The 14573-nt window shown below is 42.6% G+C and overlaps 1 protein-coding gene across 3 annotated transcripts in view; it reads right to left on the bottom strand.

Moving 5' to 3' along the window:
• Gpd2 (glycerol-3-phosphate dehydrogenase 2) overlaps positions 1-14573 on the bottom strand; it is a 134418-nt gene that overhangs the window by 80967 nt on the left and 38878 nt on the right. For all 3 annotated transcript variants that reach the window (XM_052182500.1, XM_052182499.1, XM_052182501.1), the window contains exon 3: positions 2336-2507. In XM_052182500.1, coding sequence (XP_052038460.1) covers positions 2336-2507 — 172 coding nt within the window. The remainder of the gene's footprint in view (positions 1-2335; positions 2508-14573) is intronic.

The raw sequence follows: 14573 nt of genomic DNA, 5'->3' as shown, positions 1-14573 counted from the left end.
AAGTGTGAGGCCAGGCTGAGTGACCCAGCCAGACATGTGTCATAAACAAGTATGTGGAAAGCGGCTGAGAAAGACACTTGTTATAATATGCTATAATATAACCTCTGCACCTTGTATGCGCATACACACAAATTCACATGCATGCATGTACACACACACACACACACACACACACACACACACACAAGGAAGCAAAGAAAGCTTCATGCACTTAGTGAAAATAAGTAATGCATCAGTTTTCCATTGACAAGAATGACTGCAAAACACATGAAGAAACTCAATGGACCACTTGGCGGGGGGGCGGGGGGGGAAGCACACTAGAAGAGTGAGTGTAATTTTCTTGTCTGCAACATAGAGAAAGTACACAAAGGAGAACGACAGGTAACACTCTTCCAAAGGAGAACGAAATATGAAGCCTGTGGTGACTGCTTCGTCCCAAGCCCCTCATGATCCTCTAGCCACCCCGGCTTTCCTGCGTCTCCATCTGCTGCCCTGCCTTTCTCAGCCCCACACCTGTCTCTGCTCCCGTAGAATCCTTTCTCGTTTCTTCCGTTTAGTAGTGACAAGTGGCCAGTTTTCCATTGTGGATTCTAGCCTACTATCTTCTCTGCTTCTTGTCAGTACTAGGTGTGCACACAGACATTCATTCTCGTCCCCCTCCTTCCCTCCTGCCTCCCTGCACATCTGTGGAACACCTCACGCTGCTTCTGTCTGTTCTAGATCAGTCCTAAGTGCAGGCTCCCTTTCTTCTGTTCCACAACCTTTACTCCTGTTTCCAGCTCGGGGAAATGAATTTCATCTTCCTGTGCAAACTAGGGCACACCTATGATACACAGCCCTTTCCGCATCCAGGACAGTGCTGCATCCTCTCTTCTTCCACGACCTGCATATTAGACTTCCGCCCTGAACTGACAGCCTTCTGGATCCCACTTTACCAAGGCATTTGTCTCTGTGTCTCTGAAGAGTCTGTCTGTCTCTGTTCCTTCCAAATTACCAACCCTTTCTTCATCTCCAGGATGTCGAGAGGTCTAACTCAAGAAAAATCAGAGGGTCAGCTGGCACGCTCCCTGACTCTCAACTCTTTCCTTATAATTTTTCTTGCTGGCCTCAGTGGCCCAAGTTAAAGATCCCGCTGCACACACACACACACACACACACACACACACACACACACACACACATGTACTCCCTCCAGCATGTTTCTTCAAGCCAGGCCCCTATTCGAAAGCAGTATTTGCCTATCAAGCTGTTACATGTGCCAATAGTTTTTCTGCTCCAGATCACTCTGTCAATAGGAATATACATACCTAGCCCAGCAGTGGTAGTGGCACATACCTGTAATCACAGCTCTCAGGAGGCAGAAACAAGTGGATTTCTGTGAGTTTGGGGCCAAACTAGTCTACGAATTGAATTCTAAGATGGCCACCAAAGCCGTTACATGGAGAAACCCTGTCTCAAAGGGCCACAAAGAAAAAGAAGAAAAACAAAAACAATACCCATGCCTACTTACATGTTTATAATGTCTGATTGAAAGGTACATGCTCTCTGCAATGTAATCTGTACACAAAAGCTTCCCAAAGGCTCTGACTATAGATCATCTATGTACACCCCTTATAGTGCCTTCCACACCACTACGCATGCAGTAAGTACTCCAAACATTTGCAAAATTGAAGTTAAAAGAATGAGTATATGTTTTGTATAAATCAAGAAAATAACTGAAAGGGGGGGGGGGATTTCCTGACTGACTCCTGCTATACAAAGGACTCTCTTCCACACAGAAGACTGTCAACTATATTAATTCTTTTGAGTAGAGCAGTCTCAAGCCCAGCATCCCATAAAGATATCTATCTTTCCACTCTGCTACCCACGTTGGTCAGAAAACTAAGCTCAAGTTGCCTTGTGATAACTATAAAATGCTCTTCCCACCTGCTTTAGCATATTAGAGTAAAAGGTCCCTCAAATTATACACCGTGATTGGAGGCACAAAATTCTGTGAAAACAGTCGTTGATGTGGTAACCAAGAGTAGACTCTTGTGTGTCTATATGTCAAATTTATCATGATTGAAGGTAAACAGAAAAAATACTTAGGCTAAATGGTGTACATGAATAAATTTTCAGGAATATAGTTTTATTTTCAAATTAGTCTGTGGAGATTAAATGTATATTTATAATTATATTTAATTTTAAAACTGTTGTGAGTGCCTAGATTGTGAAAATTGCAAGTATGTTTCAGGAAGGATGGAAAATTAAGGAACATCAAGATAAACGTGGGCTCATGAGTCAACCCCTGTGGGCATTTGCAAGGAGGGAAGACACGGTGTTTTTCAGGACCCACCTCTGGTGACGGCATCTAGTGCGCAGCCACATCCTGTGGCTCCTCCTCCGATGACAAGGACATCAAATTCGGATGTGTTGCGCAAAGTCATGAGCTGCGCTTCTCTGGAAGGAGGCTCCCTGTTCACAGGCTCTGTGAGGCACTCTGCTGCTTCCACATAGGCCAAGCTCACCTGAGGGAAAGCAGGCAGGCTGGGGTCACACGTCACGCATGTCGACTTAGCAAAGCATACAGAATACTATATCTCTTGCCCAATTCTCATCACAAAAAATATGCTCTTGATTTTGATTTGTCAACTTAAAATACGTGTATTCAAAAAATCTACCTAGCATAAGTTAGCATCTTGTTTAGATAAATCTACTATGCCTAGTGGGAAGGATACTTTTCAAAGATTTTAATAAGAGGTTTTCCCATCAAATATATAAATGTAAGATTTCATATGTTTACAGCGCATTATTTAGATTGTTGAAAACTTAATAGCAATAATAAAGCTAAGCATAATTCCATGAAATTTCTTGGTTCTTTAACAACAAAACTCTTCAACAACCCAAATCAAAAATACTTGTGCTTTTTATTCCCTCTAAAGTGCTTGCCTAATATTTGTTGTAGAAAGCATGAGATCAACCCACTACAAGTATTTGTAAGACTCTTTGATCCATACCCAGGACAACCAGAAGCAAAAAGGATTGGGGCGACAGGCGGTGGTGGCACATGCCTTTAATCCCAGCACTTGGTAGGCAGAGGCAGGAGGATTTCTGAGTTCAAGGACAGTGTGGCCTACATAGTGAGTTCCAGGACAGCCAGGAATATACAGAGAAACCCTGCCTCGAAAAAACAAAAACAAAAACAAACACAAAAAGGATTGGGTCACTCTACTGACCAACACCTACAATTCCAACACTAAGGAAACTAAGGCAGGAAGGAGGCATTCTACAGTGAGTCCTAGAGCCAACCTGCATTACATGGGAGATAACTTGTTAAGAAAAATCTTATACGTATTACACACACTATATTATATATGTGTTAATACATGTGTATGCTTGTGAAAGATATGTGTTTTGTGTATGTATCACAGTGCTACAACCAGAAGTCGAAGTTTAACATACAGAAAAACAGGTAGCTGGATTTTTTTCTCTTACTATAGTGCAAATTCATTTACCACAAGAAGACTGACCCATGTGTCTCCATTATCCAAAGACCACGAATTCTGTTTTTCTCTATCTTACCACAAGATCAGCACAATGAAGGCTCTTCTCCTGCTCTGCCGCAAATCACCTATGAAGGTCTGAATGAGCAGGGGCAAGTTTTCTCAAGGAGAGGATCTAAGAATGGATCTTTCCCTGTAGCTAACAGATGGCTTAGAACAGGGAAAACCCTGTCTTGGGCCCCAGGGACCCAGCTTGAGTCTCCACGCCCCCTATCTTGGACTTCAATCCCACACTGACTTCAATCCCAGGACCCATGTAGGAAGGGAGAAAAGACTCCAAAAATCTGTCCTTTGACATTCATGTTCACGACATAGTGTATTAACTTCTGAATTATTAATTCAAGTGCCAAAACTTTAAGTCCCATTCTGCACATGACTCTTCCTGTTTGTGTATCAATAACTGTTTCCTCGTGTAACAAGCCAAATTAAAAAAAAAAAAAAAAATACTAGGGTCTATGAAGGACTGGGCGCTCCTCCTAGCTTTGGTCTTAGTCTTCTTCAGATAAGGAGAAGGAAAATAGAACACATAGAGAGATAGACACAGGCGTCTCTGTACTACATGACTGTGATTATTCTATATAAACAATATTAAGTAAAAAACAGAGTATGGGATCAAAACACGGATCAGCGATTGCAGGCCTTGGGAGAACATTCTCTACAAAGGGTCCATGAGGATGAAAGAACGTTCTGTAATTTAACTGTGGTTATAATTACATAACTGAGTGTGCGTTACACACACACACACACACACACACACACCACATTTGTAGAAAAAGCAAATGCCACAGGGGGGGAGGGGGGCAGACTATGACCAGTGGGGGAGGGGAGAGAACTGTACCATGACAGATGGGAAGGATTTGGACATGGGACTGACAAGTGACTAAACCGTCAGAGCGGTTTCACACATCAACAGAACTGCTGACATTTTCTGCCTTGTAAGTTTTCTAGAAATAGTTAAGAAATAAGTTTAAAGACCATATTATGGTATAGTTCATTAGAACTTGTTAATTCTAAAAACTCCCTTTTCTGGTCTAACCTCGAAGATTGAACTAGCTCAGCTTCCCCTTTAACAGGTGGGTGAGATACGAGGGGTTGGGACTGGGGGCAGAGTCATTCCTAGTGACTAGAAGGTTCCTAACCTTTTGCGGGAATAGTCTTCGCCAGTCTTATCTCAATATTAAAAACACCTCTTTCATCTTAGTGTGGTTGATACATGCCTTTGATCTCAGCCCCAAAAGGAAGAAGGGTTAAAGGCTCGAGGCTAGCCTGGACCACAGGGCAAGACCCTGTCCAAAACAACAACAACAAACAACATTTCCATATAAGGAATATAGCTTTCCAGCATCTCATGTTTCTTACAACTATTCTAAAAATTCCTTAAAGATTCATTAAGTCCCTGAATTATCCAGCTTTAGCATTTACTCACTAAGCTCACTAGTGTCTAGATTTTTACACACACACCACGCCTTCACCTGCTTCATTCACCACAGGACACCCTGCTCCCACAATAACACCACATCAGATCACATACCTGGCTGCCCACTCAGCTCAGTATCCAAGAAACCTTTCTCCTGTTTTTTGTACTTCTTTTGTTTCCTTTGGATAGCACTCAACTGCTATGAGTGATTGACAAGCCTCTGAGTGGCCTGTCCTCTATTAACCTAAGCAAGACAACACCCTACACACACACACACTGGCATGCGCAGAGGCTCACCTCTGAGAAATTCCAATTCTCATCTACCTGAAAACTGAGATTAACCACCGCCAGACCTGTTGAGTGTCTAAACTGCAGTATATATATCCTCTAAAATGGAATAATGATCCGTGAGTGATTTTACAAAGAATTAGTGATGAAAAGACTCCATGAACCTGAAATTCCAATCAAAATCTGAGCCTACAGCCCAGCAGAGCACAGGTACACCTAAGCAATAGACTCATCAGTGCCCAAGATGAAATGCAGATTTGACTGCACCACGTGACTCTGTGACCTATAGCCCTGAAGACAATGACTTTCCCTGAACAGAAAAACCAACCAATCTCTGTGCTAAGGAAAAGCATCCAGACTTAGGTGTCTCTGTATTACATGATGTGGTCATTCTATATAAACAATGTTAAGTAAAAAACAAAGTATGGAATCAAAACACAGATCAGTGATTGCAGGCCTTGGGAGAACACTGTCTACAAAGGGCCCAAGAAACACCTTGAGGATGAGAGAAGGTTCTGTAATTTAACTGTGGTTATAATTACATAACTGAGTGTGTTCTAAAGAGTTGATTTCACTACACTGAAGCTGTTACCGAAGTAACAACTCAATAAAACTGACAATAACCAACTGTGAGTATAGCACTTACATTCTAGGTGGTTTTATAAGGTGTTTGCCTGTTTCTTTTCCTGCTCATTGAATCTTCATAGCAAACCTGAGTCAGGTGTGTTATGCTCTCCACTTAGGAAGCCAGGACTGACTCACAGAGGGAGTTATCCCAAAACTGTGTGACCAGCTCACAGCAGAACTGGAATTGAAGCAGCACAGACTGGCAACAGAGACTACACTAGTCCTACACTACCATACAGAGACTCTTAACGATATAAATACAAAAGTAGACTAACTAGTTACAACAGAACGCAGTAATACCACTGGCAAGATGCAGAAAACTTTTAATATTGGGGGGGAGGCCCAATTGTGACAGAAGTTGTACTGAGGAGTTCCTCCAATTTAAAAACATATACTTATATACACACACAGTACTATTGAGGGTAATTTATTTAATTTCTGACGGTATTTTAAAATAACGTTTTATTTTTGTTTATTTCTTTCAAAAAAGCTGGTAAGTGTTGCAACTGAGAAGCTAAGCACCACGCTTATTTTAGAGGCAGTAAACACAGCCTAAGGCCCTACTTAGAATTATGACAGAAGAAAGACTCATTTTGGCTTCATGCAGTTTTGAGTAGCAAAAATACATCTGCACTCTACCTTCTCTGAAATATGTTGATTTCAGGGAAATAAAGAAAGGGGGGAGGAATTAAAGATAATAAAGCAGTATTGGGAAGTAATGACATTCTTTAAGAAAAGGGTCTTTGTGTTCCACTCCTCTCAGATCTGTTCTTTCCTAGGTCTCCTTTTCCAAGTTTGACAGCTTGATTAGACAGGAATTTGGGAGGTGAGCTCTGCTGACAGATGCATCTAAAATGTCCTAACTCACCCGAGAGACCAAAATGCTCATGAGATCTACAGATGCTGGATTCAGCAGGGATCACTCAACAAATCGCTATAGTGAGAAGTCCCCCAAGCACTCAATAGGAGACAAAAGGATAAGGTGGTAACTACAATATTACTTGCAGGGTGTTTAAGGCAACGAAAGGGCTAAAAGGCACCGGGAGTGTGTGTTTGTGTAGTGTTAAGTCAGAGCACTGCTCACCTGGGGGTGGGGTTCAATCCCCAATACTACATCAAACAAGTAGGGTGGCACATGCCTGTAACACCAACACTCATTTGTAGGAAGCAAGAGAATCAGTAGTTCAAGGCTTTGGTCAGCTATAGAGTTCAGGACCACCATAGTTATACAGGTAGGCAGTCAGGGAAAGGAGGGAGGGAGGGAGGGAGGGAAGGAGAGAGGGACAAGGAAGCAAGCAAGCAAGGACAGTCCCAGATGGCATCTCATAAATCCTGGCCAAGCTTCCCTAGAAGGCCAGCTAAATCAAAAGAGTAGTGGATATCTGCAGGAAGACACTAGGAAAGGAAGCAGGAAGTGCTAAGTCTAGAACATACACAAGTCTGCTCTTTCTCGTCAGCACAGAACTCTTAAAGCCTGGCTTACACGTCCAACTTTAAAAACTTCACCATTTCACATAAATCTCAAAATTCCAAACTGAGATTAACCTAAGAAAACTGAGTACCCGTAGCTGTGACCTGTAGGTAGGGCAGGACCTGTGGGCGTCAGGACACTCGCTGGTGTTACCCATCTCACCAGTCAGTCCCCTGGAGGCATGTGAGGTTTCTGCCCCAGGCCTAAACCCAGAACAAGGCAAGCACTTCCAAATGAAGGATTAGCTACCCTAATCTCACCACTGAAACCAAAGGTCTATAGTTCCATCTACTAGAGAGACAGGAGGATAGAAATTTCAAGGCCATCATGGGCAAATGTTGAGATCTTGTCTTACAAAGTGAACTTTGGGATATAACTCAATGGTTAAGGTCCTGACTTATATGTTAACACCCTAGATCCAATGCCCAGCACTACAAGGAAAAATAAAATAAATTCCTCCAGCATTATGACAGAGATGTGCATGGGGTTTAGAGAGATCTCAGTGGGTAAGTGCACAAACTGATCTTGCAGAGGACCCAAGTTTATTTCCCAGCACAAACATTAAGGGGCTGGAAGTGAATCTGTCAGACTCTGTTTTCAGAGGGCATCTGCATGTATGTGTGGATAGTCAGATACAGGCATAAAATAAAAAAAAAAAAATAAAGTAGCACCTTTTAAAAAGACAGAGACTTGTGTCTACCTGCAATTGGAAGCCAAGTTCATAATCTGTAGTTACCAAGAAAGCATTTCCCCCTGAACAGTATTCCGAATGAGATCAGTTTTACTATGTCTGAGCACTATTAGACTTGCAAATTAAAAAAAAAAATTCCTAGACATTTGCAACTTCGGGTGAGACCGAAAACAAGATCTAATAATTAGTGTCTATTTCTGAAAGAAGTGCATATTTAAAGACCACAGGCAATTAACAGTCAGGCTGTCCTGTAATCATGTACAGTAATAATTGGAGTATAAAGTAGGTTTCATGCAAATCACTTCAGACTGCAACAATCACTCTCACTTGCCCATATTATGCCATTCAATCAATGGAATCAGTTAGACTCAAGAGAAATTGCTTCCTGTTTTGCTGTCACCGATGAAGACTAACCGTATCTGTGCGTTCCTGGAAGCAAAAGGTGACAGGTGTCCTCAAGCAGTTTATCTTCAGAAGTCAGAATGCTCTTCACTTCTGGGATGCTCTTGTAACTAAACTTTGACCTTTCTTGGATTTACAAGACAGTAAGCAACAACGCTTCGGTGTAAGCGGACTTACCAGGTCTCCATGCTTACTCTATAGCCGGTCAAGGCAGGGTAACTCATTTCCACAGACAACCAGACAAGTTGGTTGCTATATTTTAAATGTGTGGTGTCCCTCCAGGCTAATGGGTTTGAACACAGGGATACAAGCAGGTGGTGGCTGTTTTGGTTGTGGGGGTTCTGGGCGTGGCTCACTGACCAGAAGCGGTCTGTTAGCTGCCGCCACCGGGAATCAGGAGCTGGCAGCTAAACCACCTCTTTCTCATCATAACTGACTGTGAGCCAAAGGGAATTCTTCCTCCCTTAAGTTGCCACGGTCAAACTCGAAGCATGTGAAGTGCCAAGCACGCCCTCTTCCTAGGCACTGAGTAGGGACCTCTAGAGTACCCTGAAGGTGCGGCACAGCCTACCCGTGGTTGTGATTCCTTTCAAATGTGCACAGAGCCCTCTGCAACCAATTACTAAACTTTAGGGTAGCAGAGCAGAGGGTCACGCAAAGCCAGGCTCCGTGCAACTGTCACTTTCCCTCATAGTCTGCAATTTAATCAATGAAATGTTAGCTTCAAGGGGAAATTGTTGGAAGATGAAAAAAGGGTCAGCTCTGTCTGAACCATTAACTTATGTGACTAAACAATCTGAGGCTTCGAGGATGTCGCCTCTTGGTTTCCAATAAATAATCTATTTCCTCTTTTTAACTGAATGTATTATCATTAGTGTGTGTGTGTGTACACGTGTGTACCTACCATAGCATGCAAGTGGAGGCCAGAGGACAACTTTGAGAGTCCATCCTCTCGCTCTCGCTCTTATATGGGTTCCAGAGATTGTTCTAAGGTCATCTGAATTCACGGCAAGATCATTTACCAACTGTGCCATCTCAGTAGCCTCAAATACTTATTTTCAAAATATATAATGCAGTAAAGGTCTGGATATCTCAGAGTGGCATTGCCCCCCAAGTCTAATAGCTTGCTTGGAATCACACTATCTGGAAGTTGAAGAGAGAGTTCAGTAGTGAAGGCCACTTGCTCTTGCAGAGGACTGGGATTCCCAGCACTCCCACGACTGCTCAGCACGGCCTGTAACTCCAGTTCCAACAGCTCTGAACCCCTGCCCTGGCCTCACCCTGTGCCAGGAATGCATAAAGAACACATACATACATGCCGGCATTCATAAACACATATAAAATTAATTTGCTTGTTTGTTTGTTTTAAAGAAAGTGGGGGATCTAGAAAGGAAACCTAAGGTTGTAAGGAAAAAGAGATATAACTCTTGGTTGTCCAACAACTATTAGTGGACCCAAACTCATCTTTTTTATTATTATTATTATTATTATTATTATCTTCATATGTTACATCTAGATTGTAGTTTCTCCTCCTCTCTGTCCAGTCTCTCTTTACCACCACGGCTCCCCTCTAGATCCACAAGCCCCTGCCCCTCCCACTCCCCTCAGAGAAAAGCAGGAGGAAGTAGGTATCTTTTTGCGAGTATTTCTTCTCTTTTCTCCCTTTTGTTTTTCTTTTCTTAAATGTAAGCCAGAGTAGTGGCACAAGCCTTTAATCCCAGCACTAGGGAAGCTGAGACAGGCAGATCCCTGGGAGTTCTGAGATCAACCTGGTCTACAAAGTTAATCCCAGGAGAGCCAAGGCTATCACACAGAGAGGCCCAGGTCAAAAAAAGAAAAACAAAAGATAAACTATCGACAACAAAAACAAAACAAAACAAAACAAAACAAAACAAAAACGTGTGGTCCAGGAAATTGAACTCAGGGCTTTTAAGCCTGTAAGAAAAGCTCTCCAAGGATGTGCCTAGCCTCAGAGACTTGATGTGCCCCGGTGTGGAGATACCCACCAGCTCAGAGGAGGATAGGGAAAACAGGGGAAGAATTGTGAGAGGAGGTGGCCAGGAGGAGGGCAGTGAGCAGAATTTAAGGTGAATAAGTAAATAAATCAATTGATAGTAGTAGTAGTAGTAGTAATAGTAATAATAGTAGTAATAATAATAATAATAAAAGAGAAAAGCACTCTAACCACAGATCTACACTCCAGGCCCCAGAAGGTATTCTTTGACCTGAAAAGAAACTAAATTTATTCCTTAAGCATATAATAGAACCTAATTCATTTTGATTCCAAATTGAATGTCCTCAGCTCTGCAACGTTAACCCTAGATCAGCTAACTACTTTGTCAAAAGAAATGCCAAATTTTGTGTTTGCTTGCTTGTTTGTTTGGGTTTTGTTGTTATTGTTGGCTGTTTATTTTTATTTTGAGACTGGGTCTCTCTATTGCACAGCTCTGGCTGTCCTGAAATTCACTAGGTTGTCCAGGCTGGACTCAAGTTCCCAGACATCTGTTTGCCCGTGCCTCCCAAGCACTGGAATTAAAGATATACACAATCATAGGCCTTGTACACAGGGAAGAACATCCAATGCAATTAGCGAAGTCTAGAAATCCTCGCACATCCTCCGAGCCTGCAGCCAGTCCTGCTGGGAAGCCACAGAGGGGACCCCGATGGAGCAGCACTTGTCCCTAAAACTCTCCCTAAGGCATTGACCTGGAACTGAAACAGGGCTCACTGGCCCTCCATCTCACGTGCATAGCATACTGACCCACTGAGTCAAGGGACCAGCCTACTATACTTGAACCTTCTGTTCAAAATAGTTCAGATTCAAACATGAGATGCACTTGCTCCAACTCTGTGGAGACTTCATGAAATACAAGTGAGATGCTTAGAAGTCTCTCGGCTGTACACGCTATGGCACAATTAGAGCTTGGAAAGTTTTTGTTGAAAAACATCTCAGACTGCATGAATAATTGGGTCTACCTAATTTGGGTCTACCTAATTTAAAAGCATCTTTCATCCTAAACTGGGAGGTGGGAGATACCTAGAGAAAGCTTTCCAAACACAAATACACGTAGCTCTCTCCGGCTGGAAGGATGGAAAAGGAGCAGAAGCAAGAGGGCGCTCCCAGGGCATTTATAGAAAGTTTCCTCCGTCCCACAATATCCCCCGAAAAGTTTCTTTAAAAGGCCTTAAAATGAATAAATAGTTGAAATGAAATGCAAAGTCAAATCAGAGTGAATGTCAACGCTGCTCAGTTAGCAACAGCCTAGCGGCTCACCAGCTGTCAGCGCTAATCCTAGCTCAGCCGTTGACTCACGGGGTGACCTATAGAAGAAGTACAGTTAACCTCGCTGATTCTGTATGCCAGCAACAAAATAGCATCCCAAACTCCTCGAAGGCCCAGTGTGAGTTATAACTTCAAGTTGCCGCCGTGGCCCCACTTTCGAGGGCTAAGTGTTAAATAAAAACCAAAATTAGATAGAAGCTGATAGGATGCTCTTCAGAGAACATTCCCAGCTCTGTCTGCATAATTTCAGTGCCTTGATGAAGCATGTCTCATAAGAAACAGTTTAACCGTATAGAGTGGTTAAGAATAGTTTCAACTGGCCTTATCTAAAATACAAAGTATTCCGAATCCTCATCAAGCTTTCGATACCAGGCACAATCCCAACACACTTAGTTGTATTTCTAGGAGAGGGGGAAAAAAAAAACAGTCTTTCCAGGAATCTATGCAGAGGGTTCTCAATAGGAGAAGCAAGGGAATGATGAATGTCTTTGGTAGAAGCCCTAACAATAAAACTCTCATTATAAGAAACAGCTCATTACTCAGCCAGATTAAAAACGACATCCAGGACACATGTAATGTCTGGATGCTTAACAACATGATTTTCTTCCAGAGAAATGGGGCTGTAGGCATCAAAAACGCACAGGTACTATAGAAGAAACTGAACTATAGAAGAAATGGGTCCTTCACCTGTCCATTCTGAACAGTAAGGACGATAAGAAAGCTTTGCTGAACACTCTGAGTTTGGAGCTTGCTTGTCAAAGTGACTGGCTTCCACATTCCAGCAGTTCACCTATGGGATCACCTATGGGATCACCTATGGGATCACCTATGGGATCTCCTATGGGATCTACATCCAACTGTTAAGGGGACTGGAGAGATGATTCAGCTCTTGCAAAGGACCTGGATTCAGTTCCCAGCACCCATATGCACCTCTGTAACTCCAGTTCTGGAGAATCCAGCTCCCTCTTCTAACCTCTGTAGGCACCAGGCATGTGTGTAGTACAGGGGAAACACACATACCCATAAAATACTTTTAAAATACAACTGTAAAATCTATCTGGCAACCTAAGATTCAATTTACCTACTTCAGATACAGTCCATCATTCTGAAACGGTTCCCTAGTGTGTGACGCCTCATCCTTTGTAGAAAAATACAAGATACATATACTATGGAATATCATTCTGCTTAAAAAGAAAGGCAAGCATCAACCAGGCAGCCTACACTAGCTGGGAAGGAGACGCCAGACACATACAGAGAGGGCTGCATGGTCTGACCTCGGTGAGAGAAGAAGGCTCTAATCCTTGAGAGACGAGGTCCCAGGGAGTAGGGAGTCCTGTCAGGGGTGGGGAGCATATCCTCTTGGAGACAGGGGGATGAAGAATGAGATATAGACCTGTGTGAGGGCGGACCAGGAAGGGGTAACAATTAGACTGTAAAAAAATAAAATTAAAAAAAAAAGAAAAGAAAGAAAGGAAAGCACTCTAAGTGACAACCTTACTTCACCTGTTATAAGGTGATAAGCCAGACCCAGAGAACATAAGCCTACATGATCTCATATATGGAATCTAAAATAGTGAAACAATAGTGGCCAATAGGACCCTCAACACAAAGAGGTATCACTCAAGGAAATCTACATTCAAGGCTGACCTTGAACTTCTGATCTTTGTGTCTCTACCTATTACCCTGACCTTGGAAATTTTGTTTTTACCATTTATAGTCAGCCTTTTAAAGAGAAAAGTTGCTTACAAACTATGAAAAATGCCTGTGTAAGTGGAAAACTATTTACCTTAGGGGACAGATGTGGTCACAAGTTCAAGGCCATTTAGTAAACAGAGGTAGCTCATGAGTGAACATTCTAGTTGACTCCAGACCCCAACTACCCTCAGATTCCAAAACTTCTCCCACTGGAGTTAAACTCTTCATGATGATGAGAGCGCTTAGGAGGCAGAGTGATGATACTCAAAGATGCTTGCTGTAGAAGAGCAAAGCAAATAGGTACAACTTTTTAATTCAGATGTTGCCAGAAATACATCTAATGTGTCTGTCTTTACTCACTTCAGTTATTAACATGGGCAAAAATACATGAACCAGCCAATTTTTTTTTTTTGGATTTGGTTTTTTCGAGACAGGGTTTCTTTGTATAGCCCTGGCTGTCCTGGAACTCACTCTGTAGACCAGGCTGGCCTCGAACTCAGAAATCTGCCTGCCTCTGCCTCCCAGAGTATTGGGATTACAGGCGTGCGCCACCACCGCCCAGCCAGCCAATTATTTTTAAGTCTGGTATATCATCTTCTTATGCCTAAAAAAACCCAGGTGTGTTCCAAATGGAAGACTCCAACATTGAGAAGAGGAAAGGGGGTGTATGTAAATCTAAGAACCTACTGTGTGCCAGACCTCTGGCCTGTTCAGTCAGACTGATTAAGAGCTCAGAAGGGGAAAGTCTGAGAGTAATAGTCCTTACCCTTCTTTTATTGAAAAATCCAAGTCTCAAAACGTTCATACCCTGTGCACACCAACAAGTCCCCCCCCCCACCCATCACAATTACACTTGAAAGGTAAACTGCTACCAGTGTCTGTGTTGCTCTGGCCTGTAACTGCAGTGCTAAGGGAGCTAGGGCACAAGGATTCCATATTCCAGACCAGACTGGGCTACAGAATGAGACCCAGTTTCAAAAGGAAAAGAACAAAATAAAAGACTTATTTTGAGAAGAGTTGATCATTCTTTTTGCGCTTCTCCAATTTTGTCTTTTGCTACTGACAAAAGGAAAAAAAAACGGGGAAAAAAACCCCTTTGTGTCCATTCTACCAATAAGAAGGCACTCCTTTTTTACAACTTTACAAATAGCTTGCTA

The sequence above is a fragment of the Apodemus sylvaticus genome, chromosome 5, assembly GCF_947179515.1.
Source record: "Apodemus sylvaticus chromosome 5, mApoSyl1.1, whole genome shotgun sequence".
NCBI lineage: Eukaryota > Metazoa > Chordata > Mammalia > Rodentia > Muridae > Apodemus > Apodemus sylvaticus.
The sequence above is the reverse complement of the archived record's forward strand: the minus strand, read 5'-3'. Positions and strand labels throughout refer to the sequence as shown.